Genomic DNA, 24766 nt, shown 5'->3' with positions numbered 1-24766 from the left:
GCTCTGGTAACATCCTGGAGAAGCTCATTAGATTGAGTGTATTATTTAGCAAGCCAGAAAAGAACACAAAGAAAGTTTGAAGATTTAAGGAATAACTAATAGATTCACAGAATGGAAAGCAAAATGTTCCTTCAGTCTACATGGTTAGTGTGAGAATTGTTCAGGACAATGCTATATAATTATTCTTGTATGTGAAATTGAATTTCAAAATATACCACACTTGACCTTGCAGTACCTATGCAGTTGAGTTATAAATAGAACAGTGAAAGAGTTGATTCATAAATACATGAATGTATCACATCTGATGATATACAGTGCTGACTGATTTGTAGCTGTTATGGCTTACACTGATTATTGACCTGTGGTTGGTAATCTCTTGACCAGAGCTAAATGGTGACAAAGATCAGATGGAAACTGCATTTTGAAATCGGGTAAAGTTGATCAACTGCCTGTAAAATGAACTGCCCTTTTCTTGACATCTTAAAGACCACTATGACAATCCTGTCTTCTTGTATGCCTGCAACACCAAGGGACACAGTTATATTTTTTAACATGTGACTTCATGTAATGTGGCTGCCTCATCCACACAGAGCTGCAGCAAAAATGTTGGTGATCTATGCTTCACCTTTTGATCTGTCTTTGAGCACTGGGAGTACTGGTACTCAGTACATGGTAAACCACGTCACCAGATGGAGCTGGGCAAGACCCGACAATTTGCAGAAGATGCCTTGCATTGGAAAATAGAATTTTGACTACAACCACTCATCTTTGAAATGCAGGCAATATTCACTTCATTTGGCATAAATATGTAATACATTCATGAAAGGTACTTTTACCACTGGCGTGCATTCATAAAATATGTCCAATAGTATAGAGTCATCCTAACAGTAACACACTGAGGAAATACATTTGTCATCCAAGAATATAATGCATAGCAGTTGACCATTAGACAATTTTGGTGGCACTTTTCGCAATCAGATTATGTTCAAGACTACCTACCTTGGTGCAATGTATACTTTGTACAGAATTTATTAAAACCCAGCAATGGTAATGACAAGTTCCAACAGACAAATGTCTATTCACTAATGCATTGGAGATGAACAGAAAACGGTGAATGTTGGAAGTCAGAAATAAAAGCCACTTTTATATTGGTCTTTTGATTTGGATCGCTGATGTCCCACAGTCATGATTTGGAGTTTTTTTAGCTCAATGGTAAACCAACAAGGGTGGGTAAAATGCCTAGCATCCAAGCTAAAACATGCCTGATATCAAAAGCCCATAAAAACTGAAAATTCTGGAAATGCACAGATATTTCTCAGTATTCAGAAGAGAACATTACACTATTTGTCTATCTTTCATTCTGCTCCAGGCCTGATTGAAAACCACGCAGGAAACGTGAATTTGAAAGTGTCCAAATACTATGCACGTCAGGACTTTAAAAAAATTATGTCTATATATTGGTATCCATTCCCACAACTCTTAAACTGTCTTTGGAGCAGAGAAACAATACCCTGGACTCGAATAATAGTATCCTTACAGTGCAGAAAGAGGCCAATCGGCCTATCAAGGCTGCACTGACAGCAATCCCACCCAGGCCCTATCCCCGTAACCCCAGATAATTACCCTGCTGATCCCCCTAGCACTAAGGGGCAATTTAGCATGGCCAATCAACCTAACCGCACATCTTTGGGCTGTGTGGAAACCAGAGCACCCGGAGGAAACCCACACAGACACAGGGAGAACATGCAAACTCCACACAGTCACCCGAGTCCAGAATTGAAGCCGGGTCCCTGGTGCTGTGAGGCAGCAGTGCTTACCACTGTGCCACCATGCTGCCGGCTAATGTCCGAAGCAGATTTAAGCGACTGTAACTTTGGATGGAAGCATGAGTTTTTACTCCGATTAAATGTCCAGTGTGTCTGTCTGCTGCAAATGTGCTTCTGTTTGTTAACCAAATAAACCCTGCTGCAAATGTGTGAGCACAATCAAAGAAGGCAGATGTTTAAAATTCATACCTCTCCATTGGGGATGTTTGTTAACACAGGACCTTTTGCTGTTTTAATTGATTTGGATAACTTGTCTAATACTTTAGACAATTGCCATTGATAGAGTTTGTTCAGCAATTTCTCTGGAGAAGTAGTTGGCTGCTTCAAGTAGACACTATTAAATCCATTGTTTTCTCTGGGGAATTAGAACGGAAACAATGAGCTTAAGGTCTTAGTGTTGACTGAATTTTTTTTACTCGAGCAAAGAACCTATACAAAATATTTCAAACAGCATGGGAAATGTATGTGTGCTGATAGCATACTAGAACACTTTGAAATCGCTCAGCCGCCCCTTTCGTCACTCTCATATTTAGGTCATTGCATATCCAAGCGTGAGGTTGGTACATACTGTAATGAATTAAGTGCAAGTTAGATGATCCGCTCAGCCTAAACTTTGCAGTGTTTATTGTTAAGATTCAAAGGAAATGAATTTTGTTGATTTTAATGTATTTAAGAAACAAGTGCTTCAGTTGTTGAGTTGCACAGGAAATACAGCCTTGACTGTTTTTAAAGGCATTGGGCTTTTGACAACTAAGAAATCTTTGTATCTATCTGTCTGCCTTTTGCTCTTTCATATAACAAACCCTGATCTGTGTTCTCTACACTATTGGAGGAACATCCTGAATATTTAAATCAGCCTGAGGCAGAACAGGGCTAGTAAGACCGCCCCCTCCCCATAAAGCAATAGCAAGTACGCACACCAACACAAATGGTGCCACTTCCAATGCTTTCCTGGTAGCCTTAGCAAGATCCTAACCCTCTAGGTGCAGATGGCTTGGTTTGTGAGTCTGATCCATTGTTCCTGCTGTCACCCGTCTAGCGTGAAGAGGGGTAAATGGTTCCACACACTTGGGCTTGTACCCAGCTCGAGCTCCTGTTTGCTAATCTCTTCCATTTGGAACCCAAGTCCGAACTGCACGTGGTCCTCACTTACAACCTACCCCCAGCTACAGGAAACCAGCAAAGGGATTCCCCCTTCACTGGACTGCAGTCCGTTCTGAGTGTAAGTGCAATCATTCGTTAAAGGGAATCTACTTGTACTTGTTCAAGCCTCTTTGCGCTACCTCCCAATACCCTTATTGCAGCCCACTATTTGGAAATCTCTGCTCTGTGTCATTTATTACCAGAGTATATAACGCTTGTGTCAGTGGGATCCCTCTCCAACATGAAACTGCATTCAAATTGCTTTGGTCATAAAAGGAACCAGTTATGGAATTCGGTAAACCATTTGTTTATTTTGTGCATTTTTGCATATGCATAAGGAGATTTGCCTATCCACATGACCATAACTCAGTGCAGGTAGTGGATTAATGATTTTAGTAACATAAACTATACACATCCTGTTCTGTAATTTGCATATAGTGTTTGCTTATTATCTGCAGTGCAAGAATGAATGCTTGCTGCTGAGTAAATGAAAAAGCTTCAGTACTTTATTAATGTCCCTGCTTCCTGTCAGTGAAATTATGTCTATTATCAGACTTCACCATGGCGGTGGCCTTGTGGTATTATCACTGGAAGCTCAGCTCAGCTCATGTTCTGGGGACCCAGGTTTGAATACTGCCACAGCAGGTGGTGGAATTTGAATTCAATAAAAAATATCTGGAATTAAGAATCTACTGATGACCATGAAACCATTGTCGATTGTCGGAAAAACACATCTTGTTCACTAATGTCCTTTAGGGGAGGAAATCTGCCGTCCTTTCCTGGTCTGGCCTACACGTGAGTCCAGGTCCACAGCAATGTGATTGACTCTCAACTGCCCTTGGGCAATTTCGGATGGACAATAAATGTTGGCCAGCCAGTGATGTCCAATGAATAAAAAAAAATTAGTGAATCACTGTCACCCCTGTCACCTATTAGTATCACCTCCTAACACTTCTTTATAGTGTGCTCCTTGCATAAAGCTAACAAATCCCTTCAATGATCCCCCTCTGCGCAGTAAAATTATTGGACTTCTGTGGAATGATAATTAAATTAATTGATGAATTGGTGAATGGGGAACTGAAGTGGAAGGATGGCAGCAGCCAAGTTCTCTGCTGTGAAAAGCAAAACTTTCGACAAAGAAGTGGATTCAGTGGTTTAAATACTGACACAGCACAAGGGGTGCTTGCTTCGTTCGCTTCCCAATGATAGCACATATCTTTAGAACACAACTGCAAGTGTAATGTGAGATATGATATCTGGTTTGATGATCAGAAAATAAGTTGAAGGATAGTCCGTGCTTAAGGTACATTCAGTTAAGCTTTTTTGTGAGGTTTTAAATTTATGACCCTGCCTCAAATCGACACGTTCTCAATCACCGTAATATTAATGGTGGTGATTCATGTCATCATCCAATAACCAGACCCCTGCTGAAGACGAGCGGCAGTCTACTTAACATGCAAAAGTCACAGTCTGAAAATGTAATCAGCACCGGAACATTATATCCACGGAGTTCAATTCAATTTAAAATGCAGTGAAACCTCTTGGCATGATTATTGCATGGCAATTACACTTGTTTCCGAGCTTGGTTGCTTAAACTGCTTAAGAACTGTGCTTTAATCTTTTTTAAATCAAAAACTTTACAAAGTGTTGCATTACAGAACACTTAAAGCATTGTATAAATCAACACAATATTTGAAGATAATCTTATAAATATGCTTGCTCAGCTATTAACATTTTCTTAAGCTAACTTCTTGGTAGCAGTGTCTGTTTTAGTTGCTCTGGGCCATGGTCATTTCACCGTTGAAAACAGCCTTTCATCTCCTAAAGTGAAACAGGCCAAAATTTCAGAAATATCAACTTTATTTTTACGATTATCCTTTCTTCTATCAATGGCTGGTGATGTTGGACTTTGATCAAACAGGAATTGAGGATGCTTCACTGTGAAAAAATCAACATTATAGCCGGGATTTCTGGCACGAAGCTGACTACGCTTAAAAAAAAGACTTGGGAGACTCGCAAACCTTGCTACAGGCTGGTGTCTCCCGGCCTGTATTCCATTGTGGATTCTGAACAAAGAACAATACAGCACAGGAACAGGCCCTACGGCCCTCCAAGCCTGCGCTGCTCATGTGCCCACTAGACCATTCTTTTGTATCCCTCTATTCCCAGTCTGTTCATGTGGTTATCTAGATAAGTCTTAAACGATCCCAGCGTGTCCGCTTCAATCACCTTGCTTGGCAGTGCATTCCAGGCCCCCACCATCCTCTGTGTAAAATACGTCCCCCTGACATCTGTGTTGAACCTTGCCCCCCTCACCTTGAACCCGTGAACCTGAGCCAATCATTTCCAATATTTATCAAAATATATATTTAAGGGGGTGGTGAAGGACCAATTTGATGCGGGATGTAAATCAATTGGGCGGCACAGTGGTTAGCACTGCTACCTCATAGCTTCAGGGACCTGGGTTCAATTCTGGCCTTGGGTGACTGCCTGCGTGGAGTTTGCACCTTCTCCCCGTGTCTGCGTGGGTTTCCTCTGGATGCTCTGGTTTCCTCCCAAAGACCAAAGATGTGTGGGTTAGGTGGATTGGCCATGCTAAATTGTCCCTTGGTGTCAGGGGATTTAGCAGGGTGAATACGTGGGATAATGGAGATAGGGCCTGGGTGGGATTATTGTCGGTGCAGGCTTGATGGGTCGAATGGTCTCCTTCTGCACTGTAAGGATTCTATGATTATGTTGTATACAGTGAATTTAAGAGTGAATTACAGGGTAACTGCACATTTTCAGCTGTTTTGAAGAAATAAGATGCACCAGAATCACTAAAACACCTTCTGCAACTGCAACATGACGCTTGATCTTGAAACTTTAAGTGTTCTGTTTCAGCAGTAGAGAATGTAAAATGTGCCAAGAATGAAATGCACTCAGCAAGAATTTCTGTAAAATCTCCTCAAGTGAAATTAATAGGCTTAACCACAGGAGGTATTGTGTTTCCATGTATCAGAAATGCAGCAGGATCTTAATAGGCTGTGACTGAATGGAGGGTGTTGAAACAAAAGGCAAATCTCTTAAATTTAGCTTGGCCTCTTCTTGCCAGTTGATTCCTCCCATTGTGATTCTGCTGATGAGCAGCAGGCGGTACCGCAGGTTCCACCTGGCTTTCTGTGGATATAATGTTCCGGTGCTGATTACATTTACAGACTGTGACTTTTGCATGTTAAGTAGACTGCCGCTTGTTTTCAGCAGGGGTCAGGTTATTGGATGATGACGTGAATCACCACCATTAATATTACGGTGATTGAGAATGTGTCGATTTGAGGCAGAGTCATAAATTTAAATATTTAAAATTGAAAAAATTTAAACCTTCACTGAACTCTTTCCTACCCATACGGAGATTGGGGGGGGGGGGGGCGGCGGCGGCGGCGGCGGTGAAGAGATGGATAGAGGTAGAGGGGTGGGGGGGAGGGGTGGAGTGTGCAAATTGGGGAGAAATTAAGGCCATTTTTTCAAAAGCCAGAATTCTCCAGCATCGTCACAAGCGAGGACAGAGAATTTGGCGCTCAGCCAAATCTCAATTCATTGCATAAGGACCAGAGAAATCCCGCTGGCGTGAATGGCCGGAGAATCCCTCCCAAAGTTTTTTTCAAGCACTTGGAAGAATAATTACTTTTGTGTGCTTGGGGTGAAATAAGCATTGACGTGCACACTTTTCAAAATTTCCTAATCAGAGATTTTATTAATCAGTTTACGCAAATCCTTGAAATATTGTTTTACTAAGCTCATGTCGTAAGTGTTGGTGTAGAATATGTCATATAGATAGCACTTGTGAGTTATGAAGTTGTCATGTGCTGATAAAACACAGCACAGTCCATCACCAATATAGTATTGAGCAAATTAAGATTGGTGTTCATTTAAAACCTTTCAGTATAAACAGATAAAGAGCTGTCTTTTTTTAAAAAAATGGGAGCTAATGAAATCATTTTCATGCAAATAGAGACTCCCATTATTAAACAATTAACAGAATACTTACGTGAAGGAATTTTTGCTTTTGAAACTTGTTTGCCAATGGAGTAAAGTAAAACTGGGTAAGCTTTCTAAAGCAATAGCTTACTATATTTATTTTAATTTGCAAATTGTCTCTTTGCTGTTCTTCAGATTTGCATTTTTCCCAAACACATTCTGAGTGAAATAACCACGGTGGTGTGCACTTGTGGGGAAAACTTATCCTTGGATTAACACTAACTGAAGTGAGTTGAAGCCCAGTGTTTCACAAAAATAAATACTTGTATTTCTATAGCTTCTTAAACATAATAAAACATTCTAAGAAGCAAATTATATTGTAACAATACCGTTTCCTCTCCGCCTCCCCCTCAATATTTAGAGCGGACAAGAGTATTTGCTCAAAAAATACATTGCAAAGTGAAAAATAAACAAATTTTATAATCAATTTCTCCCTCATCACAAGGGCATCTATCCAATAGTTTGGCATTTGTATTCTTGAATATATGTACATGTGTTGCTGTCTTATCCATTCTTTCCAAATCAAAGAATTGTCCTTTTTTTTAAGAATAGCTGTGACAGTGAGTTAAAAGATTTGTAAACACAATATGTGACCCAGTTTCACAAACACTGCTGCTGTTTCCTTTATTGGGTTTTATTGCAGTACTGTAGCTGAAGCTTGCAATGATATTAGGAACTTCCTGGCAAGTGAATGACCTCCATCTCTGGAGGATAATGAAGCATTGAGCTGCACCGCGCTTTGCCTAGTCAGCAGTGCATCAGCATGCAAGTTATCCTTGCTCATTAGATGTTGTGCCATGGTAATGATATGAAATGTAAAGACAGTTGACCAGGAAATTAACCTTGCCAACTCATTAATGTAGCATTAATACATAATGTAGCTGATGGCATGCTTTTAAAAACCAACACAATATTGCATAAAAGAAATGTTATTGATTATCAATGTTTCATAAATATATAAGTACCTTTGAAGAATGCAATTGGCTTAATGCTTTTCCTCAGAGTTTGAAGGATAAGCACTGTACGTCAATGCAGCAAAAGATCTTTCATTAGGAATGTGAGGAAGCTTTTAAGTACTAAAAGCCATGACTTATACTGCAGTTGAGGCCATATGCTTCCCCAGGTACAGTATAGTCCATTAAAAGCACTCAGATTATTTTCACTTTCCAGCTATCTTTATGTTTGTGTCTTGAGTAACATGCTGCAGGGACCCACACTGATACGATTAGGAATGTGCGATAAACTCGGGCTACACTGCTGAGTCGGACACACTGAGAATAATTTTTGGTGATGGTGTAAGGTGAGTGATTTTGAATTAGCTGCCCATATCTCCTGATTTTTGTTTCCATCTGGGAGAAGTGTGTGACAAATGTGACATCTACCGTTCTATCTTTCCTCAGTTCTGATGAAGGGACATTATTGATCTGAATCTCGTTGCAGACGCTGCCTGGCCCGCTGAGTATTTTCAGCATCTTCTATTTTATTTCAGATTTCCAGCATCTGCTGTATTTTACTTTTGTTCGACACTGTCGCTCAAAGTCAAAAATACCTCCTTTGTACTAATATAGTTTATTCTCTTGGACCAAATTGTTTAAAGTGCCTTGATAACTTTTTAAAAATCTGCTTATCCAAGGGGGAAGTACTGATTTAATACTGGCGTAAACAGAGCACCAGCGCTGAAATTCAGAAGGCAAGAGGGTATTTCTCTGATGGATTCAGTTTGAATGGTGTTGATAGGATTAATAGGGCTAACCAAAGAAAGAACACTACAAAGCATTCCAGCAGGCTCATTAATGTATTTTGATATGTTATGGAATGCTAAGCATATATATTGTTAAATTTCTGAGTACTGAAGGATCGCCTCAATAACTACTCTACAACCAGGTGTCAGGAACACGGATCTTTTGTTCAGTCTACTCACTCCACACTCCAAACATTGACTGCCCACTCAGGGCGGATCCCAGCAGCTCACCCACATCCCAGGTCACCTGACCTGTTCTTTTAAAGGGGCTACGCCCTTACATACATAACATATATAACACTGCAGTTTTATTTGTAGCCATTTTTACACAGTCTGTCTTTATGTTCCTCACTTCAAACCTCTTCTCTGAAGTTCCTAGCCAAATTATTGCAGGGTGGCTTGGTTTAGTGAGTTGGTAGGCCAAAGATCAGCTGAAATTCTGTTTTTTTCCCCTGTTGTGCATGATATCCTCAGGAAAAAAATTACAAAAAAATAAAGGAATTTATTGTATATCCTGAGCTGTGGGACTTACCTGTCCCACTGTATAGTGTAGGATGGTTTAATCAAAAATTTCCAATGAGGAAACATCTGCAGGGTGTGGAACAAATAGGATAGCTCTTTCAAAGAAGAAGTACAGACACGATGAGCCAAGTTACTTCTTATCTGCCTTGTGTTTCATCCATTATGCCCGTTTAAAAGTTTTATTTAATTCCTTTTCATTTCCTTCAATACATACATCCCCCCCTACACCCCCAGCTTCCCTTCCATGTAAACTTAAGTCCATTGAGCTGCTTTGTGGATTACTTTATGGGTGCTCACCTTAGTGAGTGGAATATGCTTTCCCAGAAGAAGACTTGAAATTTGTGGGAGCAGGAATTAACATCATAAGTTTATTAGACTTGCCTTTGTGCTTGTTATGCAGTTCATGCATTTTGGCCCAATCGCTCAACAATATTGAGCTGAACTGAGACTCAACTGGTTTCCTTATCTCCAGACTCAACTGGTTTCCTTATCTCCAGAATCAAAGGCTTAATGGACTGAGCTAATATTAAGCTAATGCTTTCATGGTATTTTGGACAATCATGAATGAGCATTTATGTTAAACTCGCAATTGGGTACGTGAGGTCTCTGTGACAAAATAGATGTAATTGTAATGGTGTGCATCTGACATTCACTTTTTTGATACTGTGCATTTTTGTTCAGTTTAAAGGATTTATGTTGCAAAAGATATTGATGTCAGCGTATTTGGTTTTTGACTGCATGCTATCTCATCCACTAATATGACCCTGAGTTTGATTGATTGAAACCGTGCATTACCTTTAAGCATTTAATTGTGCCAAGGTATAGCACCAGAGGGGTATGTTCCTGTATCCTCTGAGGGGCTGTTGCGTGGGCAGGTGTTCTCTGGAGAAGGGGGGGGGAAGGGTGTTTGGCAGGGATGGTGTTCTATTTTTAATTTCTTGTATTGGGGCACCTTTCTTTTAAAACCCAAGTTGCTGGCGAGGTGGGCTGCCAGCATGATGTTGTGGGACCCTCTCCTTCTTTATTTTTCAGCTGTGGGCTGGATGATACGGCAGGGAAAGCCGCCTTCGGGGCGGGTGGCTTCCTTGCTAAGTTCCCTTTCCGCTGCGCCACTCTGCCTATTTTTGGGAAAATTCCACCCAATGTTTCGAGTTGAATATGACCTCTTCATAACTGGAGTTTTGCAAAAGAGTCATACTCAATTCGAGCCATTAACTCCATTTCTTTCTCCACAGAGAGAGAAATGGGGGAGGTGATGGCCTAGTGGTATTATCGCGAGACTATTAATCCAGAAACTCAGTTAATGTTCTGGGGACCTGGGTTCAAATCCTGCTACGGCACAGGCTAGAATTTGTATTCAATGAAAAAAATCTCAAAATAACAGCCTCCTAATGACCATGAAGCCATTGTCAATTGTCGGAAAAACCCATCTGATTCACAAATGTCTTTTAGGGAAGGAAATCTGCTGTCTTTACCTGGTCTGACCTACACGTGACTCCAGAGCCACAGCCATGTGGTTGACTTTCAACTGCCCTCCAAACAAGGGCAACTAGCTGGCCAGCCAGCGACACCCATGTCCCATGAATGAATTTTAAAAAGATGCTAACCAGACCTGCTGGGTTTATCCAGCACTTTCTATTTTTATTTCTTATGTCTCCTTGTGTGGTTTAGTGTCATATTTTGTTTTATAATGTTCCAGAGAAGCACCTTGGGACAGTTTTATTGTATCATAAGTGTTCTGTAAATATCAGATGCTCGTTTATCATAAAGCACAAAAGTCAAGGCTGCCTCTCAGTGCAGTACCGAGGGAGTGCTGCATTGTTGGTGGTGCCGTCTTTCAGATGAAATATTAAACCAAAGCCCTGTCAGCCTTCTCAGGTAAAAAATTGCATGGAATTATTTTGAAAAACAGCAGGTGAGCAATCCCCATTGTCCTGGCCAATATTTTTTGCTCAATCTGTGTCACAGAAACAGATTATCTGGTTAGTATCACATTGGTGTTTGTAGGGCGTTGCCCACAATTCTCCATTGACGACCCTTCAAAAGCACTTCATTGGCTGCAAAGCACTTTGGGTCATCCGGCGGTCATGAAAAACACAATATGAATGCAAGTGTGTATTTTTACAGACCAGGCAAGAATTGTGCTGTAATATGAGCATAATAAGGCTGATGCTAGAAATCTGAAGTAAAAACAGAAAAAGCTGGATCAATGAAGTGGACCTGGCAGCATCTGTGGAGAAACAGAAGCTGGGATTTTCCGCTCCCATTTTCATTGGGCGGGTTTGGCGACGGGAGAGGAACATGTCATCAGAAGTCCCGAATCGCATTTCACGCCGCGCAGACACGTGAGGTGATTGTCCCTTCCCCGTCAATAACTGGATTTGTTTCCCAAAGTTCAACATCGGGAACATAATTTGAACATATTATCACCCCATTATCAGATCACTATGCTCAGACCATCCTCCCCACCCTCAGAGAATCCTTTCATGTCGGTGTGAGGACAGACCAGTGTGAAACCCGACTGGCCACCTAAGGCATGCACCTGGCAAACAGACCTGCTAGAGAAGCTCAGGTGTGTGCATCGCTCAGGCAGGGAGGGGGTGGGGGTGAGGGGGGTCATGCCCATGCACTTCTGGTACTGCTCAGGCAATGCCAGGGAACTGGTGGGAATGTGGAAGGGGGGTTTCAAGTGAACTGTTTGCACTGAGGCAGCCTTTAAAAATGACGCCCTGATCTTTGAGGAACTGAGTTGCAGGTGGGGCTGTCTCTGCCAGAGCTCACTCCACCAACATTATGTGTGGGACCTGCCCCTTTATGTTTTTGATACCAATCTTTGGATGACATGGCGGAGAAAGCCACCTTTACTGTGGGTGACCTCAGCAGCGGTTTTCCCACCAACTATTGTTAACATTTTGAGTCCCTATAACTCTTCTGCATGGAAAATTGTGTTGTGTTGGGGGCTGATCGCAAATGAAGTTGACGTAACCAGTGTATATCAAAAGCCTCAAATATATTTGTAAAGAAGCTTTTCCAGGATTTTGAGATGACTAGGTACACTGGATATTGCAATCCGTGGCAGCATCACAGCTGTAGTGATTGAAGGGAGTGAGTGCTGTGTGGAATATTTTAGCGGTAGCTGCAGTAATATTCAGCTGCACGATACAGCGTCTGACTGTGATGTATTGATGGATCTGACAGTATCCACCGCTCAGGAGAACTTGATCAAATCATTTACGACGGTTAGCTGAACTGATGGACAGGTCATTCAGAAAATGTTACACTTGAGTGGGTTGTGTAAATTTTCGGTCATTTTCTCTTACAACAAACAGGTTTCCTTTCTGCATCAGTATTATTTTTAGATGATAGGGTAATTAAAGGATATTGGTTACTGGTACAGCTGAAGAGATGGCCAAATTCGGGAGTGAAGAGAATGCCTCGTTCACAGTGTTGGGAGGGGGTGAAGGAGGTGTTAGAGGCGGGGAAAGGGACACAGATAGGATTGGCTGAACCTTTCCGAGTGGTTAGCAGTATTAATAAAAACTTGTTAGATTTGTGTTTGTCAGTTTTGTTTTGCAAAGTTAACATCCAGAATTAGGTTCTTTTTATATTTTTGTTTTTATTATTGGGTTAAGAAACAGGGGTGGCACGGTGACACAGTGGTTAGTCTCACAGTGCCAAGCACTTGGGTTCGATTCCCAGTTTGGGTCACTGCCTGTGTGGAGTCTGCAAGTTCTTCTCGTGTATGCGTGTGTTTCCTCCCACAGTCTGAAAGATGTGCAGGTTGGGCGCATTGGCCATGCTAAGTTCCCCCTCAGTGTACACGAACAGGCGGCGGACAGAGTGTGGCGACTAAGGGATTTTCGCAGTAACTTCATTGCAGTGTTAATGTAAGCCTAATTGTGACAATAAAAAATAAACTAAACTAAAGGGAGAAAGTGATGGGAAACCTACAAAACCTAGAGAAATTTTTTTTTGACTTTGTACATCACTAAAGAAAACAGGCAAAGGGCTTAAATGTAGTCAAGTTAAATGACAATTCACAATTATTTACTCCATTTAAAGGAGTTTGCCGTCATGGATAATTATTTTTTAAAACCTGAAGTAATATTGCAGGGTCTACATATGTTATGGCTCCAACTGATTTGCTGTCTCTTTGACAGCAGGACATTAGAAATTATTGAAGACTAAAAGCAGTTGGTCTTGGACATTTGCGCAAAAGGAAAAATAATGGATCGACATCCCATTTTACATCCTTCCTGATTTACACCCTATCAAAGGAGAAGAAAAACAGGCTGCTGATTTATTATGTCCTGTTTCATGCTACAGCCCAAGGCCAATTTCAACCCCTTTGTATCTTCGGTCTACCTTTGATTGACCTCAGACTTCACAGGGCTATTAGTGGTGTTGGTTATTAGAGTGTTGTTGCACTGCTCTTCATCTTCAGTGTCTAATTAGGAATTTGAAAAAAAACTGAAGTCTTTTGTAAGGTTATAAATGGATTCTTTCCAACACTGCGAAAAGGAGTTCCAAGTCGCCTTAAAATAAAAAGTGAATTTGAACAGGCTTTCTCTTCCTGCTGAAATTTGGGTTCTGAGATGCGAGCATATCACATCAGTAACCTTAGCACAACACACAGTGCATGCGTTTGTGCTTCATGTAATACATTCAATTTACACACACCAGCCCCGGACCTGAGTTTTCACCTTGTGCTCAGATTTGGGAAGAAACTATTCGTTTAGCAATTTATTGCCCAGACACACATCAGGAATCTATATGGGGGAATTATTTAAAACTGCCTGATGCACACATTGCCATTAACTTTGCTCTATCTGGCTTTACATTGCCATTAACTTTGTGTTTGTTGCTTCACACGGTGGCACAGTGGTTAGCACTGCTGCCTCACAACGGCAGGGACCTGGGTTCAATTCCCGGGTTGGGTCACTGCCTGTGCGGAGTCTGCACATTCTCCCCGTGTGTGTTTCCTCCGGGTGCTCCGGTCTCCTCCCACAGGTCAAAAGACGTGCTAGTTAGCTGCAGTGGCCATGTTAAATTTTTTCTCAGTGTACCCGAACAGGCGTCGGAGTGTGGCGACTAGGGAATTTTCACAGTAACTTTATTTGCACTGTTAATGTAAGCCTAGTTGTGACACTAATAAATAAACTTTAAACTTTAATAAAGAATTGGATTATTCATGTATTTTTGGAGACAACAAATAATTTCATTTCCTCCACCAGCAAAATTAAATATTTGTGTTCAGGGAAACAATAGTAGCCACATCTTGGTCATGATTCTCATCTTTCCTGGAATGAAGTGTTTGCACAAGATAATAGAAATCTCCTCAACATTGATCAATTCTTCTGGTTTCAGTGTGCCCTTTGGCATTTTCTAACTATAACAAAGATGTGCAGCGGAAACCTCCAACCTCACCCGTGGCTTGGGTTCTTTGGTGCTGCTGCAGTGAATGGAGTTTTGACTGAGCGCCAAATTCTTAATTCTCACTTGCATGGAGGGTGGGGTGAGCAAAATCGGAGAATCCTGCCTGTAATCTTATCTGGAATTATGATGCTGAAAACGGATAGGAAGAACATTAAATATCCAAATTTGTTCAACCTGTATCTGTAAGAGAAAATATATTTTAACCTTTAGTGTTAATAAAGGTGAGGAGGATGGGCTTGCAGCGTCTGCGGAAAAGTGGGAAGTTTTTTGAGTAAACTGTGTGTGTCGGCAGCTATGTTTCGCACGTTGATGATCCATACATTAATGTGAAGATTCCGTCACTGAGGAAAGTGTTTGTAATGCTGAGCTGTGGTTTAGGTGATCATTGGTGGACAAAAGACCAAGGCATCCTTACAGTTTGCCTCTCAGAGATCTGGTAAGAGGGCAGTATCATAATACCAAGCAGAAAGAGGAGGAACAAGGAAAGCAAAAGCAATAGGCAAATAAGAAGAAACTGCCAGTTTAACTGAGAGACTTCTGTTTTAATTCAAAGTTGTATGAAACAGGTGCACCTTCAGAGTGGGGGAAGAGGGATTCCTACTCTGATAGAGGTGCAATTGTTAGTGACCTGAGAGAGACCCAGACAAATTATTTCAGCAGCTAACAAGAACATTTGTGGCTGTTTACTTTTTCCACAGAAAGAGGAGAATATATTTTACTGAACCCTAAATTTGAGAAAAAGATTAACCATAATTTCTAATTTTGCATTGAAAAAAAAGCAGTGCAATTCAACTTGCTGTGGCTTCATTATAACATCTTGCTGTAATGCATTGGCCTTCTGTGTGTCAGTTTGACCACTAACTAAGGTACAGAAGGTTTTATTTTAAAATGAGCCCTTGTTATCAGATTCCACGATTCAGATGTTTCCAGGTACAGGAAGTGGTTGATTTCCTATGAGGCATTCATTGTAAAATATTTTCCTTCGTTGAAAGGCGTCGTCCATTAGAGCCCTCTCTTTAATGCTTCTTTTGAGATTCTAAAATGCACAGTTAAAACTGGGCAATTTGCCCAGAGGGTTTTGCAGATGCAGTTTCATAATGAGGCTGAAACAATGCACATCTAGTGCAAGTTACAGTATACTGAACAGTCTTGAATCAGGATTGAAGGGAAAAACTTCTTTATATGTGAACATTCAATGTGTCCATTTCCAGTGTTGTTGCCTTGAAAGATTTCATCTTTTTATTCTTTTGTTTTACTCTTCGATATATTCTACCCCAAATAAAAATATTTAGTTGGTAACCAATTGCATTTGGAAAGTCGCCAGTGTCACATTGTATTTTCCTCCCACAGAATCCGTCCACAGTCAGCCAAAGAGAAGATAGAGGGATGCCATATCTGTACGTTGGTCACACCTGGGGAGCCACAAGTCATCCTGGGAAAAGACAAGGCTTTCACGTTTGACTTTATGTTTGATATCGATTCCAGACAAGATGAGATCTATAACTCTTGTGTGCACAAACTTGTGGAAGGGTGCTTTGAAGGTTATAATGCCACAGTGTTTGCTTACGGGCAGGTAAGAGTTAAATACTCTCATACCAGAAAGAGTAGAGCACGTTAAGCAAAGACAGCGGGGTGATAAATTATGTTTATTACATTTTGCAAGATTTATTAATAAAGACCAGGCAATGTATTACAAAGCCTGTAACCTCAAATACTTGATTGGGACATTGGTTGGTGTATGGGGAAGAACAGTGTCAAGTCATCACAATCCTAAACCCATCAGTGTAGATATTTTCATGATTAAGCTCCAAATTATGCCCGCCAAGGCTGACTGCAAAAACACAAGAAATAAAAATAGTAGTTAGCTGCCTTAAAAATTTCCATTGTGTGTATAATTATGCAGTGAAAATAAGATGCTTGGGAATAACATTTTTGATGATATCATGATGCTTTGTCAAGAAAAAAATATACATTGAACACTGTAATCTGGTGACATTTTTCAAACAGTTCAGAGCAGAATTTATTGGGCCCATTAGCCGCGGACACAAATCACATCATGGCTATAAAATATCGCAAGAAGCCATAGACGGGATTTACGCTGGCGTGATTTCCAATTGCGATCTTCCCACGCCCTCCCCAATGACGCGATCAAATTCACGCCCAGGAAGCCTGCAAAACTGATTTGCATCAATTTCAGAGCATTATAAAAATAGGTTAAAGAATTGCTAAACAATAATGGAGTGACTGTTCAGAAGTTTTAATTGCAAAGGCCTGAGATCTTGGGATGATGCAGCCTCAGTAAGAATTGTGCCTATTAGCCTTGCCTATCCCTCATTCTGAGAGTAATTGTGTCCTCTAACGTTCCTGAGATTCATGCTCGTCAAATAATTGGCCCTCATGAGTTTGCTCTGAAAAATGTCAGTTGTCCACAAAGAAACTCCAAAGTGTTTCATGGAACTTGCCTGGATCATAAATTTTGCGTCTTGAATTTTGGCTAGGATAAGCATGATATGTTTCACTTTCAGGTATGATTCAACTGACCCACTAAGAAGATTCATCAAACAAAGTTTAATTAAGAATATAGTTAACATGTATGGAAAGAAAATTAGCAATAACTTTTATCAATTGCAAACAAAAACAAAACAACCAAGATAATGTATAATTCTTATCAAATCTATCTAAAATGTTCCAATCAAACAAAACCCCTGCCATAGACAAAACCCTTCAAACAGGTTCAACACAGCAAAGACTAAAGCTTACGTGATACTGGAATTGAGTCCTTTGGTTGAAGAATTGAAAACTGTCTTTTAAGTTCTAGTTGTCCTTTTGACACATTCAGAACAGTTTGAAGTCAGAACAGCTTCTCAGAATCCCAGATAGACTCTGATCAAACTACCAACAGCACATATTTTCTACTCCAGGAAGGCAAGACCTTGTTTTCCGATAACCACCAGAATTTCCAAATAAAACAGGACGAGAGAGAGGAACAATTCTTTTCAGCTTGCTGTCCCTTCTAAAAACCAAGCCTGCGGCACAGAAACTGAAAGAGCTCCTGTCACCTCTCCTGCCGACCAGTTTTCCTCCTAACAATGCGGGGTCGTAAAACCAATCTCAGAAAATACCTGAGGCCCTCATTTAAGCTATTTCAGGAGCAATAAAAGGACATCTCATAGACAGCTCGGCAGCGATGAGAAGCACTGAAGCTGTGAGAGCTCTAGAGATCATGATTTTAAAAACAAAACCTTTCTTAAAGGTTTTAACGTCACAAGGGGTGATAACTCATGGTTCAAGGATAAATGCTTGGCTGCACGGAATTGGGAGGGACTGTGTGTGCTTAATTGTCAGACCCCAGCACCAGCCATAGAGGATTGATTAGCCCTCAAAGTAGACATCACCGTCCAGTTGACACTGCCCATGAGGGATGGGTGACTATTGAAACCTCCTGTTGGAACGCCTGGTGATGTAGAAATGTGAGTGGGCCGGGGTGGGGGGGGGGGGGCGGTCAGATAGGCAACCAGATAGGCAGCCAGAGGCGAACCTGAAGGAGCAAGATCATTGGCCGGTGGGGGAGGTTCTGAAGTTAAGTGGATGGGATCTCTCTGTATCCCTGTGTATGTTTCTCTCTCTCTCATCCCTCACAACTTACCGACAGAGGTCGGTATGAAGCCAGTGGAACTGGCGATTCTGCTTATTATAGCAGTGGAGCAGCACAAACTCCCTCAGCCCTGAGGGACCCCAGCACCGGGAGGGCCACACGGCAGGCTCAAGGACTGGAAGCAGCACCAGCTGAATAGGGGGCTTGAAGATGCAGAAGGAGACTGAGGGTTTACAGGACCAGTGTGTCCTTCATGGAGCAGTCTGACAACATGTGCCACAATAGACTCCACCTCACCAGGGAGACCGTGTGGTATCTGTGCCACATTCTGTTTAATCTGACGCCATCTGGTGATGGAGGACACCACCTCCCTGTTGCCATGAATGTCACAGTAGCCCTCAACTTCTATGCGACGGGTTTGTTCCAGGGCTCCATGGGTGACCTGTGTGGCATCTCTCTGTCATCTGCCCCCAAGTGCATCTGAGAGCTCCTGGGTGCACTCTGTGCAAGGAAATAGATTTCAATCATTTTGACCTGAACCAGGCCCAGCACAACGAGAGAGCTGTGGGATTTGGTGCCATAGTTGGTCTGCCACAAGTGCAGTGAGCGATCGACTGTACTCATGTTATTCTTTGCACTCGCTGGCATCAGGGAGTTCCGTTCATCAGCAGGAAGGGGTTCCGCTCCCTTAATGTCCAGTTGGTCTGTGACCACCAAAAGAGGTTCATTCACGGGGGTTTCCAGGGAGCGTGCATGACAGCTACACCATGATATTCAAGAGTCACCCCAGGCTGCAGGATGGCTGGTTGAGGATAAAGGATATCTGCCGAGGTCTTGGCTGATGACACCAGTGCGGAGGCCAGAGGCCCATTGCAATGAGGCTCACAGTGTGCACCTCTGGCCTCGACAGATCTAATGAGGCCCTACAGTACAGTTCCCAGAGAGTCTTCTGCATTATCGTTGTCTGCTGTGCCCGACATAACTTGGCACAGCAGTGGGGCAACCACCTTACTGGTAAAGACCTTGAGGAGCGCAACGTCTCCTATGATGAGGAGGAAGTCCAGGAGTGAATGGAGAAAAAGGTGGGGAGATGAGCCGGAGGATGAAGGACGTGCGGGGACGAGGGTTTGCATGGGCAGAAGAACCATGACTGCCCTCATTGCTTCCCACTTCACACTATAGGACCACCATGTATGTTGTCGAACAAGTCAAGAGGATGGTTAACATGAGTGAGACCTTAAGGTTGTGAAGAACAAGAGTTTTTAGTATTGTGACGTGTGCATTTGTGACATTTGATAAAGACCCTCAGCTAGCTGCCTAACTTCACCAATGCCCACTCTGTGGCCTTACAATCCTTAGCCTTGTGAACCCTTGCTCTATGTCTTGGTGTGTTCCCAGGATGCACGACAGGAGTGGCTTCTGGAAGGTCAGGTGGCACTGGTGTTGCCACGTCACCCTGTTCAGCTTGCTTCTCACAAGGTGCGCCAGTATCAGGAAGGGGAGATTCAGAAGGTCTCAGGATGCACTTCAGCAGGTCCTGCTCCCTCTGGGTGCTCGTGGGCCCCCGGATTACTCCAAAGGACGGAGGGATAGCTGGAGTGAGCTCCAGAAGCCTCAACATCATCTGGTACTGCCAGTCTTGGAGCCTGTCATTGTCTGGCCCATAGTATTGAACCCTTCAGCTATGGTCCTCGGGGACTGAACAATGTCTTGGAGCTCAGCGGTCATGGATTTGATGCCTTGCCCAGGCTTTCCACTGCAGCCGCCACCCTTGCAGTGTTGGCCTGAGTGCCGCACATCACTAGCAACATCTCCTGCGACTGAAGGTTTTGCAACTCCTCCATTCGGCCTTGCAGTCATGGGAATGTTGCTGACAATACCCCCCTAGATTTCCCCTGGCTCTGCTTTTGCATCTCCAGCAGATGAGGCACGTGTCCAGAGGCACAGCGCCTGACTGAGACGTAGCGATGTCCTGGGATATAGCAGACATCCAACTGTGCAGTCCCTGGGGCGTTCCAGCCTTCATCTGATGTGCACCAGAAGCTGTGTGGTGCTCACCAAATAGTGACACAGAACCCTGTCAGCTATGTTTGCCTAATGAGGTGTGCGTCTTTGGTGGATGGTGCGGGTAATAATTGTGACATTTCATTTGAGATCTCATCATCCGAGGTGTTGTTGAGGGTGGGTAGTGGGGCATTGCTGTTTGATGGGCCAGGCTCTTCAGTTGATGTTCCTGCACGGCAAGAGACAAGGATTTAGTACAAGGCCTGGTCAAGGGTTTGGACTACAAATCAGTCACTTGAGAATGATCATCTGGATGAAGGTGCAGTAGCTCCTCACTTTTCTCTCACAGGCTAACTTTGTTCTAAGTGCAGGCCCACTGCAGCTTCTCCCCTGCCAGCTCCATGGTTCTCTCCTCGAATGTTCAGGATCTTCAGTTCGGCATTCCATTGCCTGTTTTCTCTCTCATTCCGGTTGTGTCCGACCTTCTCCTGCAGGGACACAAAAGAGGATGATGTGAGCTGGACACCTGGTGGGTCAGAGGTCAAGGACAATTGACATATGTGGGCACTGTGCCTAAGCAGGAAGGGGTTCTAATGAGGAGTGCCAGGGGTTTGGGGATGATACTGGGAGGTTGGGTGCTGGGCAACTGCAATGTGATGGATTATGGGTTCCAGGTGACATTCCGGGGGTGACACAAGGATGGAGTTCCAAGAGTAGACATGGATCACTTACTCTTGCTGATCATAGTCGGTCATTTATCTTCTTTCTACATTGTACTCCTGTACTCTTGGTTAGGCTGCTGGCGTTAACCAGTGCTGTCACCATCTCCCAGGCGAGATTTGTTACCTGCTGGAGGGCTTCCTGCCAAACAAGGGATATATTATTGTTCAGCTTTCCTCTGCGGCATCCAACATTCAGGTGAGGGCCCCCTCCATGAATCGAGGAGATGGTTTCCTCACTGCCATCCTCCTGGCTTGAATCAGATCAATTGCTTTGGAGCCGTTCAAATCCAGCTCCCCCTTCATTGAAGTGCTTAGACCACGCCCGGGACTTGTGAATCAGATGCTTTGCCTCCGGTGTGGCATTTTTCACAAAGGGGGAAAATCTTTTTCAAAAGTGCCTAAAGATTGCAATCTGGAACCCGCTGGCAGGGCCAATGGAAATCGTATTGATTTTCTCACTGTAAATCATACCAATTTTCTTGCTAGAAATGACTGTCATTTTTTTGGAAAATTCTGCCCTCAGAATTTGCAATTATGTGGCTTAAAATGGAAATATCAACCTACGTATGAACATAATTTGGAGCAAGCCTGCTCCGCCATTTGATAAGGTCAATCTGATTGTGGCCTCAACTCCAATTTCTGCCTACTCCTGATGACTTTTGATCCCTTGTTAGTCAAGAATTTACCTACCTTTGCCTGACCCTGCTTCCACCACTCTCTGGGGAAGTGTTCCCAAGATTCATGACCCTCTGAGTAAAAAAATTCTTCTCATCTCCATCTGAAATGGAAGACCCCTTATTTTTAAACTGTGCCCTCTCCATTCTAGTCACTCCCTCAAGGAGAAACTTCCGTTAAGCGTCCACTCTGTGAAGCACCATTCGGATCTTTTTATGTTTCAATAAGATTACCTCTTAATCTTCTAAACTCCAATAGACGCAGGCCCACCAGCCTGCCCAACATTTCCTCGTAAGATATCCCCGCCCATCACAAATACTAGTTAAGTGAACCTTCCTAGAACTGCTAATGCATTTATATTTTTTCTTAAATAAGGAGAACTGTACACAGTGCTCTAGATGTGGTTTCACCAACGCCCTGTACAACTGTAGCAAAATATTCATACTTTTATATTCCATTTCATTTGCAGTAAATGAGAACATTCCATTTGCCTTCCTACTTGCCATCAATCACAAGTAAAGGAGAATAAACCACCCTGGTACTAAGTGATGTGATGTTGTATATACACTGATTGCTTCATTTAGTCAAAGACTATGTGATTTATCCTGGGGTGGGGTTTTCCTGAACATTTTAAACAGATGGAGTTTGCCCCCATCTTGATGTGAAATCTTGCATTGGAAACCAAGTGAAGGGTTGTGCCACCACTGGCTAAGTATCAGTATTCTGTGTCAAAATGTTTCATGAGCTTTCCATCTCGGTCACTTTTTCTTCTCTTTCTAGACTGGTTCTGGGAAGACGTACAGCATGGGTACGGGGTTTGATGTGAATCTAACGGTGGAAGAGCAAGGAATAATACCACGTGCGGTCAGGCACCTTTTTGAAGGAATTGCCGAGCGAAAGCGAGAAGCTCAGGAGCAAGAAAAACAGCCGCCAGAGTTTAAAGTGACTGCTCAGTTTCTGGAGGTTTGTCAGCAGATTCATTGCAATTTACAAAACATTCGGGGGCCTCAATGCATTGGCAAATATCAACATCTTCTAATTCAATGAAATACAAGTTTAATGAAAATAGTGACTTGTATTAAAAACCAACATTTCAGTTTGGGTTCATGCTAATTATAAAGATTGGGATCAGAATGCATAGAATTATTGAATCCATACAGTACAGAAGCAGGTCATTAAGCCCATCGAGTCTGCACTGGCTCTCCAAAAGAGCATCTTACCCAGACCCTATCCCCAAGTATTTACCCTGCTAATACCCGTAACCTACACATCACAGAATCATAGAAACCCTACAGTGCAGACAGAGGCCATCTGGCCCATCGAGTCTGCACTGACCATAATCCCACCCAGGCCCTAACCCCATATCCCTACATATTTGCCCGCAATCCCTCTAACCTACACATCTCAGGACACTAAGGGGCAATTTTAACATGGCCAATCAACCTAACCCGCACATCTTTGGACTGTGGGAGGAAACCGGAGCACCCGGAGGAAACCCACGCAGACACGAGGAGAATGTGCAAACTCAACACAGACAGTGACCCAAGCCAGGAATTGAACCCAGGTCCCTGGAGCTGTGAAGCAGCAGTGCTAACCACTGTGCTATCGTGCCGCTAAGGGGCAATTTAGCATGGCCAATCAACCTAATATCTTTGGAGTGTGGGAGAAAACCGGAGCACCCGGAGGAAACCTATACAAACATGTGGAGAACGTGCAAATGCCATGGAGACAGTCACCCAAGACCAGAATTGAACCTAGGTCCCTGGCGCTGTGAGGCAGCAATGGTAAACACAGTGCCACCCATACAACTTCAGTTGTTAAATGGTATTCTTGGATGAATCCAGGTTTAATTCAATTCCTGGGCAGTGGATCTTTGTCTCATTCATATGCCTATGGTCATTCATGATCCATATTGTTTCACATTGTGTACATGCCTCTCATTATAGAAAAAATAGTTATTAAGGGCTGTTCTGCATGTTTACAGAAACAAAGTAAAACTGCAGAAGAATGCAAATTGAATAAAGCCAAAAGTACAAAATGAACCTAGTCCAATATTTAATTCAATTCTCAAAACTGAATAAAATAGCATTAATCCTTTGATGCTGAATTTTCTCTGCATCTTGGAATGTATCTGTGAAGTAACCTGGGCGAGCAAGAACATATATGGATGGACAATGTGGCAGGACATATAACACTGTTATATATTTAAGTGGTTGCCTGATTGCTTTAAAAGCGGGTCACTTGATCATGATGTCATTGGGTGTTTCACAAGCTTCTGTGTTAGTTTAATTCTCTGTTCTCTGCAGAGAACATCTCTTTCAATAAAGCTGTTGTGTGTTACTTTGAACCTACATGTGCAAACCACATCTTTTTCTTTTACTTTAAAACCCACAAGCCCTAACATAGTTAGCACATTACACACAAGATCTTTATTCTGGAGATAATTGAGGGAATGTGGGTGAGTTGTTGTCCTTTGAAAGGCAAAAAAAAAAGAGGACCAGTAGGATGATCTCATTCCCACTCTGCTCTGCAGTGTAAATGGAGTTCACAAAAGTGTTCCGGACTGGAAGTATGGTTTCTAGAGAAACCCATAGCCCAGTACAGTTGGTCCTCTTGTAAAGAAGACTGAGTTCCACTTTATGCAGATGTTGTAGTTGGATGTACTATCCCCTCCCAACAGCAGTTGATCAGGAATGCAGCATTTTGCTGTTTTCGCTCTCACTCCACCACGCAGAGGGTGGTGAATTTGTGGAACTTGCTGCCCTATAGCGTGTCTGAATCATTGAATCAAGAAGGAAATAGATATATTTCTAATTTTTAAAAAAATAGATAAGGAGATATAGGGAACAGGTGGGGAGGTGGATTTGAGATGAGGGAGAGATCAGCCATGATCTGATTGAATGGCGCAGCAGGCTTGAAGGGCTGAATTTGCCTACTTTTGCTCCTAATTCTTATGTTCCTGTGCAGCTCTGCTCCACTTGGCCACTCAAGTTGTGCTGATGTATAGACAGGGCCATTTGCCTGTATTATACTAATTGCTAGACTGAGAAGTCCCAGTAGGGTTAGGCATCCTAATGAACAACTG

The 24766-nt window shown here is 42.6% G+C and overlaps 1 protein-coding gene across 1 annotated transcript in view; it reads left to right on the top strand.

The window, feature by feature from the left end:
* The window catches only part of kif21b (kinesin family member 21B), a 180468-nt gene that overhangs the window by 45427 nt on the left and 110275 nt on the right, over nucleotides 1–24766 (top strand). Inside the window, exons 2-3 of the mRNA XM_078197937.1 lie at nucleotides 16036–16258; nucleotides 22462–22644. Of these exons, the coding sequence (XP_078054063.1) occupies nucleotides 16036–16258; nucleotides 22462–22644 (406 nt within the window). The remainder of the gene's footprint in view (nucleotides 1–16035; nucleotides 16259–22461; nucleotides 22645–24766) is intronic.

Source organism: Mustelus asterias, chromosome 25 (genome assembly GCF_964213995.1).
Source record: "Mustelus asterias chromosome 25, sMusAst1.hap1.1, whole genome shotgun sequence".
Classification (NCBI taxonomy): Eukaryota; Metazoa; Chordata; class Chondrichthyes; order Carcharhiniformes; family Triakidae; genus Mustelus; species Mustelus asterias.
Note: the sequence above shows the minus strand (reverse complement) of the source record. Positions and strands in the feature narration are given on the sequence as shown.